Consider the following 14,994-nt stretch of genomic DNA (forward strand, 5'->3'; position numbering starts at 1 on the left):
TGACATGATAAATGCTAATTAGATGTCATCATGCTGACAAAGGTTATATTGTAGGAACACAGAATGTTTTGGACTAGGGACACAATTGGCACTTAACACATTATTTCTTGCTCCACCTACAATTAATTTTTAGCATAGCTGCCAGGGAAATCCTTTTAAATTGCTGAGTCAGATCATGCTAGAAATCAAATTGAGGCCAGGGGACCGACAGCAACAACCTCTAAAGCCCTACGTGGTCTGCTGTCCTCTGCTGTGACCTCCTCCTCACTCCATCCCGGTCACATTAGTCTCCATGTGTCCCTTTGGGCCGCTGTGCAACAGAAACATCTGTGCCTGAAACAATCTATACCATATTTCTACCTGAACTCTTCAGGTTTTTTTTCACCTTTAAGCATCTCAATGAGGCCTAGCCAGACCATCTTACCTAAAATTACCAACCTCCGACCCATTCTGTTATTTTCCATTATATAATTGACTTGATTATATTATCTGTCTGCTCCTACTAGATATATATGCTTCAAGAGGGCAAAGGCTGTGGTTTACTCCTACACAACCACCTCCCCAGCTCCAGGCAGAGGCTTGGGTACTCTACAAGCATTTGTTGAGTGAATTCTGAAGGCTGCACCAATAGTGAAAAATGAATTCCAACTCTAAGCAGCTGAAAACAGATCATAACAGGGGAGCCTGGGATCAATCTTAGGTGTTATTCCAGAAGGGTTAATTTATTTTTCTTTCTTTTCAAGTATTTATTTAAATTCTAGCTAGTTAACATACTGTACAATAGGGTTTCAGGAACAGGATTTAGTGGTTCATCACTTACATGTAACACCCAACGCTCATCACAACAAGTGCCCTCCTTAATCCCCATCACCCATTTAGCCCATCCCCTGCCCATCTCCCTTCAGCAACCCCTCCATCTGTTCTCTATTCTTAAGAAGGGTTAATTTAAAACAGAAGATGAAAGTCTGGAAAAGGACATGGTGCTCAAAAAAGCAACATGGCTTCCCTAAAGAAAGGCCATTATCCTCATCCTTGTTAACACCTTTATGGAAGCTGTAAATCAGGGAAAATGCTAAGAAGACTATGCTTTTAACAATGAAGTATTTGATACTACCGTTATGATATTCCTGTGCCGAACTGTGAGCTGAGTATAGTAATGTTAAGGCGTCTGCTTACTGTCTGTAATAAGAGTGCTAACGATCTACATAAATTTCAACTGAAGTCTCTGATAGTAGAATAAAAGGATCCATTCTCAGTTCTACTCAGAGGTAGATAAGGCAGATGGCAGATGACAATAAAGATCACATAAATAGATGATAATCAGGATCTAAAAGAATATGGTAACCTGGAGTTACAAGATGAATCTGAGGAGATAAAATTTCATAGGGATAAATATACAGTCTACATGCGGGTCCTAAATTGTATGAATAATAGACCTAGGTCTTACATTAACTATTAATTCAACAGGGGTCGATAATGATTCACAGAAAAAAGCTAGGGAAACATCCAGAATCAGGGAGGCAGACGATCTGCCAAGGTCAAACCTGTATACGCAACAGCGCGTGAGCTGAGAGTTGACTAACAAAATGAAGGCTACCCTCAGGCTCACGACCAGGGTTCTAATTATGTCACATAAAAAATAAATAGCTAAAAGCCTGGAATTGTTTGGGGGGAACATGAAAACTAATTTCTCAAATGCAAAGGCCTGTTTTATGAATGAGGAATAATTCTTGCTTTGGCGAAGTAACAACTTGCTCTGTGCCACCTCAGAGAGCAGGACTACCAGGAAAAGGGTGAAATTTTTTTAAAAGACAAAGTTGAGTCTGGCAACATAGGAACTACAGTGTAACAGTCATAGTCATACAGTAAGAACTACATTTTTGAGTGTACTCAGAGGCTGGATGGGCATTTGACGTGGATGTTATGCAGCACATTCAAGTATCGCAAGCACATCTGAATTAAAAGACTTCTAATATTTTTTCTGAACTTAGGATTTTAAGATTTTATGAACTACGTGTGAATATTTGTAAACAAATACATTTATTATTTGATAGGAGTCATTGGTATAAACATTCTGATTTTAAAACTATTTCAACTAATACAGATACCAATACTGCCACTGTCAAATGCTGATACAATCTAACATGTGAAAGACAATTTATTAGCATGTTTTAAAAGATACCATGTAAATGATGTTGTAAATATTTTCACTGAAAAGAAGTCCCAGAATTACCTGCATTGGACAGAAATTCAGATATTCTGTAATAATTTCCAGCAAGAAATCAGGATTTAAGCTCTCAAAATACTGTATGCCAAGTGGTAAATCTTCTAGCTGTGAAAAATGAGTGTCCAGAACATCGTTTAGCAAATTAATAACTTCTTCTCGAGGTTTATTTTTCTTCATTGCAAGAATCGCACGTAAATAGGTTAATTCCTAGAAATTAAGTAGTTGTCATTAATTATCCCATTCAGTTGCAAAGCCGTTTATTTCTACTTATATTTCAAACGTATATGAAGTGCTATTTATGTGTAATATTTGTTCAAATTCAAGTATTAGCTTGGACAAACTTTTAGAATCTTACACAAGAATATTTAAAGTCTAATTGTGCATGGAGGTAAGTTAGTAAATGCAATTATATATTAAAATTTGTATATATTAGTCCTTAAATCCATTACTAGTACTAAAATTTAAAATCTCTTATTTTATAAGCAGTAGCTAGGATCTACCATCTGATAAAATAAAATACTGTACCGGAGATTTTCCAATAGACTGCTGAATTTCACTAAGGAACTCTAGCTGCTGATCTGCGTCCTGTAACTGTCCTTCTATTAATTGACATCGGATAAACCCTAAAAGCAAACAGGACAAAAATAGTCAAAGTCCACATCAATTCAGCCTTGTACATAAACATTAATAAAACACATTTCCCCCATAATATATTAAAGTATTAATACATTATCATAAACTATAATACATTAAAGTAGTACTACCTCAGATTTCTAAAAAAGGAAAAAGAAGAAATGAAAAGAAAATGGGTAGCTTTGTACCCAAATTAAAATCAGGTAGTAAGAAATTCAGAATTTATAGGAACTATCGCATAAAAATATATTCTCTCAAGATATTATTTAAGAAATAAAGACTTTAGTTTTAAAGATCTGTGGGGGGCAGCCTGGGTGGCTCAGTGGTTTAGCGCCTGCCTTCAGCCCAGGGCCTGATCATGGAGACCCGGGATTGAGTCCCACGTCGGGCTCCCTGCATGGAGCCTGCTTCTCCCTCTGCCTCTGTCTCTGCCTCTATCTCTCTGTCTCCTCTCTGTGTATTCTCATGAATAAATAAAATCTTAAAAAAAAAAAAAAAAGATCTGTGGGGGTTTTTTTCTATTGTGGATAATGAAGGACATTTTAATTTTAGAAATCCACAACATACATCTTTTTAACAGCAGGTATTAAAAGGAATTGTTACTTGCACCTATCTGAAGAACATTTACAAACAGCTGTCATACCAGTTAGCGCAGGAATATTAGTTTCATCAAGTGTTAGGGCCGTCTTATACCACTTCAGTGCCTCTTTAACTTTTCCTTGTAAAATCATTTGATATCCAAGTTCTGTAGCAAATTCTGATTGCTGAGGGGTTAAACTAAAAGCTCTTTCCAGTAATGTCTGAATTTTTTGAAGAATGAGTTGACTTCGCCCACACTAAAAAGAAAAAAGAAGTTTTAGACTAGAAAGTCAAACATTTCTACTCAGGTAGGAGGATTATTTTTTCCTAGAATTATTTGTATTTCATAGAAATAGACTTAAAATTATTTAATAATAAAAACCTAAAACTTCTCTATTTACTATCTAGACAGTACATACAGCAAGAAAGTTTATATCCCATCAGAATGAAAGTCCTAATGAGCAGTGCTTTTAAACAATAGCTTTTTGAAAAGTATACTCTAATGATGTTGCTGCACAAGTATATTTTTTAGAACTGTCTCATGATTGTTTTACAAATTAGACAAGAAAATTGTTACTTTAAGTTTATATACATGTGTGTGTGTTTATATATTTTTACACATATAAATCTATATCTATATCTATATTTAAAACTATCTATCTATAACTCTAATCAAAATACAGGACAAGGATTTGTTTTCCCCCTAAGGAGAAGATACGCCACCAGGGAAAATATTTTAAAAGATCACATGTTAGAATTTTTGTGAAAAAAGCTTCAAATATGTTTCCAGAAATGGCAACTCTGCTAAAGGAAGTATGCAATGTCCTAACATAATAACTTTTAAGACTAAAATACTAGGGCAGCCCCAGTGGCTCAGTGGTTTAGCACTGCCTTGGGCCCGGGACGTGACCCTGGAGATCCGGGATAGGGTCCCAAGTCGGGCTCCCTGCATGGAGCCTGCTTCTCCCTCTGCCTGTCTCTCTCTCTCTCTGTTTCTTTCATGAATAAATTAAGACTTTAAAAAAATTTAAACAATAAAAAAATAAAGATCCTTCTTTCAATTATATATTTAGTATTTTACCTACTTGTGTGTACTGCTTTCCTTATTTTTTTCCTAGTTTAATTAAGAACTTTCCAAACCTCTCATTCCTTGTATTGGTTTTGAAAGTCTCCTATTCCATTCCTGATTATCTTCTTATTGGATGTTGTAATAAAAACATTTCTTTACTATTGTATATTTTTTAAAAGAACAAGATCCCAACCATTTGCCCCACCAAAATTGTCTGTTATCCATGTTAAAACTTCTTTTCAAATACAATTGACCCTTGAATAATGCAGGGTAGGGTGCTATCACCCACATACCACCTCTTCCCTCACTGTTGAAAATCTGCATGCCCAAACACTTAATAGCCTACCACTAACCATACCTTCCTGATAACATAAACAGTCTACTAACACATATTTTGTATATTATATATTCTTACGATAAAGTTAGAGAAAAGAAAATCATATGAAAAATACATTTACAGTACTGTACTGTCTTGACTGAAAACACCTGCATTCAGTGGATTCACACAGTTCAAACCTGTGCTGTTCAAGGGTTGACTGTAGTTTCAAAAAACAAAACAAAGAATGATCCTAGTTATAAATCCTATGCTCTGAATAAAATAAATGACTTTCCATTTTCTTTGGAATTTCCCATTTCCCTATTCTTAAAGGCTCAACAAGCCTCCATGATGCCTTCTTGTGGTTGAAAATCATATCTCCTCTGAACTGACTTTTTAAGGAGTGTATCACACACTTATATATGTATGATATTTTCATTCTGGGCCAAAGGCTCTTTGATACCTCAACCTTTGTGACTTATTTTATATTCCCAGCCACAGATAACAGAGCTGTTCCATATCAGGCGTTCTTACAGTTCTGCTGAAGGCTAATGTGATCTTATAAAAAAGTTGACCATTCTGTGGTTCCATGGCATCCAATGCACTTTGTAAGTTTTCCAGCTTGGTGGCAGCCTAAAACAAAAGTATCAGGATAATTTTAAAACAAACTACGAAAAAATGAATATGTGACATATACACTAATAAATGTTAATATTAAAAAATCTTTGCTTTTATAAATTCCCTCTTGTCCAGTGAAATCTTCTATGCTGCGAAATGTATTAAAAGTTCTTTTAAAAAGTTCAAGAATTATAAATAAGGAATTGAATTTTAAAATGTGTCTTTTACCATTTGCTTTGACGTGGATGGACCTGGAGGGTATTATGCTGAGTGAAATAAGTCAATCGGAAAAGGACAAACATTATATGGTCTCATTCATTTGGGAAATATAAAAATTAGTGAAAGAGAATAAAGGGAAAGGAGAGAAAATGAGTGAAAATATCAGTGAGGGTGACAAAACATGAGAGACACCTAACTCTGGGAAATGAACAAGGGATAGTGGAAGGGGAGGTGGGCGGGGGGGCTGGGGTGACTGGGTGATGGGCACTGAGAGGAGCATGAGCACTGGGTGTTATTCTATATGTTGGCAAATTGAACTCCAATAAAAAAATTTTAAATAAAATAAAATAAAATAAAATAAAATAAAATAAAATGTGTCTTTTAGGGGTCCCTGGCTTGCTTAGTCAGAAGAGCATGCAACTCTTGGTCTCAGGGTCATGAGTTCCCACTTTGGGTAGAGAAATTACTTAAATAAATAAAACTTAAAAAAAATAAAATAAAATAACCCTATGTGTTTTTAAAATATTTGTTATTGAATGGAAACCTTTGGGTAAGCAAAGATATCCATAATGCTCAATTAACTATATATGCCAAGATCCCTCTTCAATAATTACTTCATGACACACATGAGATATCCACAACAACATATAAACATTGGTATTATATGAGATCAGATTTTGGATTAACTATATAGTCTGGCTTATATTAAAATATTCTCTAGAACAGAAAAATCATTATGACACTGTAAGTAATTTTAATGCCTAGAAAATTTACTGAAGAGTTGCCCCTGGTAAAATTCCTCTAGTATTTACTGAAGAACTTCTTAGTTAGTTGCTGTCACAACTAACAATTTAACCAGACTAAACACAATTCAAATCTACTACTTGTTATACTACTATTTTGTGACACTGTTTGCTTCAGACTGGGTTTTGGCATTCCATAATGCAGTACATAATCACTACTAGAAAAATGTGTATCTTATTATAAGGTCCAGTGGGATGTCATCCTAAGCCCATTTAAATGATGCAAACTCAGTTAAACTGTAAAAATACTATGAATTATATTTTGCATACACATTCTTTCATACCTAGCATTACCAGTTACATTAATCATGTAGATTACTGGATGTGAGTTTTAATGTAGAAAACCACTTCTGTTTTAATGATTTAAGGAATTTTCAAGGTATTTTAACTATTCCATTATTTTGCTTTATTAGTTGATTTAAGAAGCTCATCAATATGTTCAAGTGTATTTCTAGGAATCAAGTAAAACTTACCATGGCACACACTCTGAAAGAGCTCTTCAAGGTTCTAATGTATGTGCAGATGTGGGTGTAACTACATATTTTTTTAATACAGGAAACTTAAATAGTACAATACAACTTACCTTCTCTATATCCCCCTCCCTGCACAAATAGTAAAGAGCCAGGATTCTTAGCGCTTCCACATTTTGATTATCTTGAAGCATTAACCTGCAGAAATAACGTTTCGCTTAATGTTGAAATAGCTTAATGTGCTTTCTTTCATTTGAGGGTTTGAAGAGTCAGTTTTCTGGTCTGACTATTCCACTGTCTAAATAGTAATTTTAATTAGTAAAATAATATATCCTTTATTAAAATTACCAACCTCATTATTTAAGCTAAAAAATACCTCTGAATCTGAATCTTTAATAATATTAGTTTAAAGAAGATATGAATAGATTGTATCAGTCTCTTTAGATTGTATCAGTTTCTTTAAATCCTTTGGCGATCCTAAATAAAGTATTAGTTTACCATATAAAACAGTATATTAGAGAATAATTTGGGAGCACCTGGATGGCTTAGTTGGTTAAGTGTCTGTCTTCAGCTCAGGTCATAACCCCAGGGTCCTTGAATGGAGCCCCACGTCAGGGACCCTGCTCAGTGGGGAGTCTGCTTCTCCCTCTCCCTTCATGTCCATGTTCACTCATGTTCGCTCACTCGTGTACTCTCTCTCTCAAATAAATAAAATAACGAAAAAAGAAGAATTTGGGGCACCTGGATAGCTCAGTTAAGCATTCTACTCTTGATTTCGGCTCAGGTCATAATCTCATTGTTGTGAGATGGAGCCCCACGTCAGGCTCCGTGTGGGATGTGGAGCCTGCTTAAGGCTCTCTCTTCCTCCTTCCACCACCCTCTCCTTCTCACAAAAAAGAATTCACCTTGACCAGGAAGATTTATTACAAGAATTTCAGGAATGAAAAGATGGGTTAAACATTTAAAAATCTGTTAATATAGTTCACAACCTGAAAACAGATTTCTATGCGATAAAAACACATCAGAAAATATTATGGAAAAATACCTTATTAGTAAGAGGAACAGCTCTCCTTCCCCCAAAAAGATACAAACTTAGTAAAAAAAAAAAAAATGCAAACGCTATATAAATTCCTAAACTTTACGCAAAAACATTTAAAAAAGAAACTGAACAAATGGGGTAACTAACACACTTAGGTTTTCTTATCATGAATGGTGTGGTACACTGAATTATTAGCTTTAATTTCCCCACTTTCCATTAAAAATGCTTTCTGCCATGAAAGTGAGCCACTGCTCCTATGAATGCTGACATGTACTTTACTGCCTCTTGGCTGTGGCCCTGGACATCTTCCTTATATTGATCAATGGAATGTAAGTAGGAGTGGCAGTGTGCCATACCAGTTTCAGAGGCACTGAATATTTCTGGCTGTCCCTTACATCTCTGCTATCACCATGAGCAGAGCTTCCTCTGGGTAGCTGGTGCTCTCTGGCTTGTGCCCAGAGAAGAACACCCTCAGAGCTGACCAGAGACCAAACTGCAATGAGGTGCCATCCCCACCCAGCTGGATCTAAAATTTGAAGCAGAACACCAGGCAAGCCTGTGGAGGTCAGAGGATCCCCACCAAAATGAGAAATGAGGGCTTACCATCATATGCCCTGAGATCTGTAGCTGTTTGCTATGCCTCAATAGCTGTCACATGATAATACTCATTTTTGGTTAAATTTTTTTTTTCCCTAAATAATCTATAGATTTAATGCAATTCAAACCAAAATCATAAGGTTTCTATTTTTTTAACTTGATTAGTTAATCAATTGCAAAAGAGCCAAGAAAACTATCAAAAAATAAACATGATAGAGACCTTTCCCTAAAAAATGCAAAAATCCATTTGAAATATAAGAAAGAATTGACCCAGTTAAAAAAAAAAAAAAAAAAAAGGACCAGTCACTATACAGGGGGCAAAATAGCTTTTAGGATTAAAAAGATGCTCAATCTCCATCTGCCTTTGGCTCAGGGCGTGATCCCGGAGTCCGAGGATCAAGTTCCGAATCAAGTTCCCTGCATGGAGCCTGCTTTTCCCTCTGCCTGTGTCTCTCATGAATAAATAAATAAAATCTTTAAAAAAAAAAAAAAAAAAAAGAAAGATGCTCAATCTCAACATAATCAGAGAAATGAAAATAAAAATAAGGTTTTATTTTACCAGATTCTACTACTACTATTCTATCAAAATTGTTAAAAACAAAAACAGAAAACCACACCAATAATAGCCAGAATTGATAAGGACGAGGGAGGGGGCATTCCACAGGCTACTGATAGGAGTACAAATTAGTATAACTTTTTAGAAGAACAACTTGGTAGCGTCTTCCAAAGTTTCAAATGCATTCCTGAGGTTGAGATTGCAAACTGCCTCCTCAAATCTACTATCTCCCCATTGGCTCGAGCACACAGCTGGCCTACATTTTCCTGCCACCTTTGGAAATTAGATGCGGCCCGCAGGAGACAAAGCTACGCCTGGCATGCCTGGGCCTGGGCTTTTGAGAAAAATAGAATGAACCCTCCACACTCTCTTTCCCTTTGCACCAGCTGGATACCAATGGTATGAGGTTTTAGGATGAGAAGAATCACACACAGAAAGGGACCAGGTCCCTCAATGACAGTGTGGAGGACGGCTGCTTCATTGAGATTTACGTCCACTCAAAATAATTACATATGACAAGAAAAAAAAATTATGTATTTAGACCTGTTCTTTATAGGATCTTAGCCCACCCTAAGAAATATGATTCCCTTTAAAGCATTTGGGAAGCAATCTTCCAGAAATACACCCTATATGTGCATAGGGTGTGTGTGTGTGTGTATAGGCCTAAATGTCTACCAATGGGAAAAAATCAACTATCTGTATGTTTATTTTATAGATATTTTTATTGTTAAAAATAATTATGTATATCTGTATGAATGGATATAAAAGAATATCCACAAAACACTAAAGAAAAATCAAGTTTAGGGGCACCTGAGTGGTGCAGTTGGCTAAGTGTCCAACTCTCGGTTTCAGCTCAGGCAGTGATCTCAGAATTGTAAGACTGAGTCCCACATTGGCTCCACACTCAGCACTGAATCGACTTGAGTTTCTTTCTCCCTCTACCTCTCCCCACCCCTTGTGAACTCTCTCTCTCTCTAAAACAAATCTTTAAAAAAAAAAGGAAAAATCAAGTCTAAAAACTATATAACAAGTCTATTTTTTACACACATCCCTCAAAATATATTTCTTATATATTATATTGATACCCCTCCTAACCCCTTCACTCACACAGTGCCCAGAAAAGAAATCTAGAAAAATCTAAACATCAAAGAGTTACCAATGCCCAAATTGTGGCCTCCAAATATCATTTCCCACTAAAAGGGATTAGATTGCATTCCACAATGGCTAATACTTGTTTGGGGCAGTAAATATCCAAATTGACCCAGGTATATCTTGCTATCCACCAAATAGCAAGGAAACTATGAAAGACTACTAGGATCATATGAAAAGAACCTAAGAACTAATTTTAAGAGGCTACTAACAGCCAAAGATGAAACAATTTGAGCACCTAAAATAACCAAAATGTTTAGAAACACACAAGTTAAATCCATGTCATACAAACAAATCCAAGCTACTAAGCAGTCACCATTGCAGGATGCCACAGAATTTTAAAAATTTTTTTTGTTTGTTTTTTGAAACCCAGAAATAAAAGACTCAAGCATTCATTTAATTTTTCTTATATGAACCATAACACCAAATAACCAACCAGATTAGAAGGTTTTTTTTTTATATAGTATTCCAGCTAAGAAATGAAGAAAGAATAACATAACCCTATTATAATTCTAAAGCACCTATGTAGTTAGCACAAATTTCTGCTAATGAGGTGCCTGGGTGGCTCAGTCAGTTAAGTGTCCAACTCTTGATTTTGGCTTAGGTGAGGGTCTTAGGACTGTTGAGCTCAAGCCCCACAGTAGGTGTGGAGCCTGCTTGGGATTCTTTTTTTTTTTTTTTTTAATTTTTATTTATTTATGATAGTCACACACACACACACACACAGAGAGAGAGAGAGAGAGGCAGAGACACAGGCAGAGGGAGAAGCAAGCTCCATGCACCGGGAGCCCGACGTGGGATTCGATCCCGGGTCCCCAGGATTGCGCCCTGGGCCAAAGGCAGGCGCCAAACCGCTGCACCACCCAGGGATCCCAGCCTGCTTGGGATTCTTCTTCTACCTCTGCTCCTCCCTGCACTACCTCTCTTTAAAAAAAAAAAAATCTACTAATACCACAAAAAGACAAGGAAAGATTATGTCCCTTTGATGAAAGAACACATCACCACTTACAAAGTAACTGCAAAAAAAAAAAAAAAAAAATTGAACATGTACCTAACCAAGTCTTTATATCCAGTACCAATTTATAGGAACTTCAGAGGATAAGCAACAAGTTATATAGTATGTGGCATGTAATCAATAGAATTCTTACAGAAAACCGACAGGATAAAAGGCTGGTTTCTTAAACAACAACAGCAACAAAAAGGTGGAGAAGTGAGAGGCCAAGTGGAGAGAGAAAGAAGGAAAAGGAGGAGGGGCAGGAGAAAAGGATTCCTCCAATGACTTCACACTTCAGAAGAAAAATCCAGATCCTTAAGGTAACCAAGACCCTGCACATGCTGGCTCCCCTGTCCACCTTCTGCTGACTTTGCTGCCCAGCCGTTTTATCCCCTCCCACTCCTTAAAAATATGACCCAAACTATTGCCTCTAGGTCTTTGCACTTGGTTTCCCTTCTTTCTGCAAAGTCTTCCCCCAGATATCTGCATGGCTTGTTCCCTTAGTTCAACTGTCATCCCATAAAACTGAATCCCTCTTCCCACTCCCTATCTCAATTTCCAGCTTTCTCTTTTCTCCACAGCTCTCAGAGCTCTCTAACATACTACATAACCTCTTATTTGTTCTGCTTATTATATGGTTCCTCTCATTTGAATATCAGCTTCCCAAGGGCAGGGATATTTGCATAAGAGTGTCTTAGAACAGCTCTTCAGATATTTATGTAAATCAATAAATTCAGTTTTTAAAAACAATGCAGTGTTAAGGTCTTCTTCAATTCTCTATTGTTTGAAAAAATCAAACTTCAAATATGATAAAAAAATACACACAGATTTTTTTTAATGGAAATTATATAACCACATCCAAGGTATTTGTATTATCTTTTTTTACTTAACCTCTGTGCTGTTTCAACAGTCTGGTCCCAATCCTGTAAGGCAAGTTGTAGTTTCATTTTCTTTACAAAAGCTGGAAGGAAACTTGGAAAGTTCACTATTATCTGGTTCACAGCCTCCAGAGCACTGGAATAATTCTGGTGCATCTCAAGGCATTGTGCCTAATGGGAGAAAAAAACATGACATCAAAACTGTGATCACGTACGCCGAGCTTCTCACAGCAGTTATCCTGGGATACATAGAATACTAGTGTTTAACATGTTCTGTACTTTTGTTTTCTGACTTTTCTGTAAGGAACAGTTATCATTTTTATAATGAGGAATACAAAATAAGTTTTTAAGAAATTAAAATTTTAAAACTTCAGAACAAAAAATATTTTATGTAAGTGGCTTTGTTATAAAACCCTAATAACTAGAACAGAAAGATTATCTTTCAGAATAAAATATTTCCAGGATATTTGCAAATAGTATCCAAAATGAAGATTCTGTACCTTTTTTTTTTTTTTTAATTACTTTCTGGCTACAGAAGATAAGACTTTAAAGAATAAGCCAAATAAAATCCAAGCAACTCATTCTAGCTCAACATTTTCAATTCTAGGAAGTATCTTAAGGAAATAATTGAATAAGAACACGCATTAAAATAGTACATTAGGGATCCCTGGGTGGCGCAGCGGTTTAGCGCCTGCCTTTGGCCCAGGGCGCGATCCTGGAGACCCAGGATCGAATCCCACATCGGGCTCCCGGTGCATGGAGCCTGCTTCTCCCTCTGCCTGTGTCTCTGCCTCTCTCTCTCTCTCTCTCTCTCTCTCTCTCTCACTGTGTGCCTATCATAAATAAATAAAAATAAAAAAAAAATTAAAATAGTACATTATACTCATGACAGATTTATAATAAATCCAAAAATTTTTTTAAATTCTATTTATTTATTCATGATACACAGAGAGAGAGAGGCAGAGACATAGGCAGAGGGAGAAGCAGACTCCTTGCAAGGAGCTCAGTGCTCAACCACTGCGTCACCCAGGCGTCCCTATAATAAATATAATAGAAAAAAATCCAAAATGTCCATACAGGATTAAATTATAGCATACGTATTTAACCAAATTTTAGATGGCTATGTAGATTTATAGATCTGTATTTACTGAAATGAAGAGATGTCATTTAATATAATAGTTTAACTGGTTATCTCTAATGGTAATATTTTTTCTTAATTCAGATATTACTGAAATTGAATATTTTTACGTCTATGTATTACTTTCATAGTAAAAAAATAAAGCTATGGAGTTAGCACTTTATGAATGATATTTATCACATATCAGATTTTTAAAAATTTTCTTCAAGATCTCCATTAGGAATAAATCTAGTCCTGGAATATCTCAGTTCAAAATGAACATCCATTTCAAAAAATATATAATTGTAATATAATCCTAAAATCTGTTTGAAATTATATCTCATGTAATATTCCCATATAATTATATTCCCATATAATTAAAAGAAAGTCTGAGACCATCCAAAGATGACACTATGTCAAAATAAATTATTAAAATTTCGGAGTAACTGAGAAAGATTAATGCAGAGAATTTTTTCAAATTACATAGATCTTTTAGACTCTACCTAAATAGCTGGCAACATAAAAAAAAGAAAATCATGCTAAAAGACCACATCTATTACTTCCTTAGACCGTCACTTCCCATATGATGCCACATATATATTAAATGAAACTAAATTTCCTGTGTATTTGGTTCATGTTATTACAAGTTGTAATTAGGCTAATGCAAACATCCTCTTGAATTAATTGAAAAATAAACACATAATTGGGGTGGGTGGTATCAGAAAAAGAATTTAAACCAATCTTAAGTATTGGAGGAAAAAGGTAAATCCCTCCTAAACTATGTTAACACCTGAAAGAGGCCCACCTTTGAAGATTATCAACTAGCTTTTCTTTAAGGAATAGGAAGGAGGTGAAATGATAAGAAAAACTCGATAAAACTCAATTTCTCTAGCAGTGCCGTTAGTTAACACTTGACTCCAATCACCTAGAGAACTAGTGGTGGCACCAAAGGCAAATTTCTGAATGAGTTCAGTAGCCAGAGAAATGGGCAAGAGCGAGTTGGGGATATTAAGAGTCAAGACACTAATAATCCTCTCCTCTTCTTTTTTATCGCCCCCATATTACTGCTTATCTAACAAGTTGTTCTCCTAACATATAATTTTAATTTCCTGTTGCTAAACCAAAAATTTAAAAAAATTTAAGGCATTCTGAAGGCATCAATGGAACTAAAGAAAAAGGCCTGAATAATACATTCCTACCTACCAATGATTTCTAATGACTCTGCCAATTAACTGCTCATCCCTCACAATGTAAGGTCACTGGCTGCCTATCTATCTGGTTCAAATTAAAAGCCAAAGGCTTTATACAATTAGCCCTGCCTCTCTTCATTACCCCCATGCCCACCTGCCCCCACCCCACCTTCTTTTCCTCCAGCCTCCACTTCTATCCTCCACCTTGCTCATTCCATGTTCATCTCCTGGCCTCCCAGCAATGCCTAGAACACGACTTAAGGTATTTCAACTTGTTATCTCCTCTATTTGTAATGCTTCCTGCAGGTGCCCACAGAACTTTAACTCTCACATCCTAGAAGTCTTGGATCAAACGTCACTTTCTCTGACCACATCATTTAAACCTGTAAATTCATACCCGAGCTCTACGTCTCCCTCTTTACCAGATTTATTTTTCCACTGCACTTACCACCTTCTACTATACTATGTAATTTACTTGTTTTTTTTTTTTTTGTCTGTCTCCAACAACAGAGTACAAGCTCCATAAAAGCAAGAAATTTT

At 35.9% G+C, this 14,994-nt stretch overlaps 1 protein-coding gene across 1 annotated transcript in view; it reads right to left on the reverse strand.

Annotated features, from left to right (window-relative positions):
* Window positions 1–14,994, reverse strand: part of TTC21B (tetratricopeptide repeat domain 21B) — a 78,983-nt gene that overhangs the window by 52,948 nt on the left and 11,041 nt on the right. The window contains exons 6-11 of the mRNA XM_025994123.2: window positions 12,161–12,318; window positions 7,048–7,132; window positions 5,359–5,457; window positions 3,504–3,696; window positions 2,753–2,850; window positions 2,234–2,434 (exon numbers count right to left, since the gene is read on the reverse strand). Coding sequence (XP_025849908.2) covers window positions 2,234–2,434; window positions 2,753–2,850; window positions 3,504–3,696; window positions 5,359–5,457; window positions 7,048–7,132; window positions 12,161–12,318 — 834 coding nt within the window. The remainder of the gene's footprint in view (window positions 1–2,233; window positions 2,435–2,752; window positions 2,851–3,503; window positions 3,697–5,358; window positions 5,458–7,047; window positions 7,133–12,160; window positions 12,319–14,994) is intronic.

Source organism: Vulpes vulpes, chromosome 3 (assembly GCF_048418805.1).
Source record: "Vulpes vulpes isolate BD-2025 chromosome 3, VulVul3, whole genome shotgun sequence".
NCBI classification, from domain to species: domain Eukaryota; kingdom Metazoa; phylum Chordata; class Mammalia; order Carnivora; family Canidae; genus Vulpes; species Vulpes vulpes.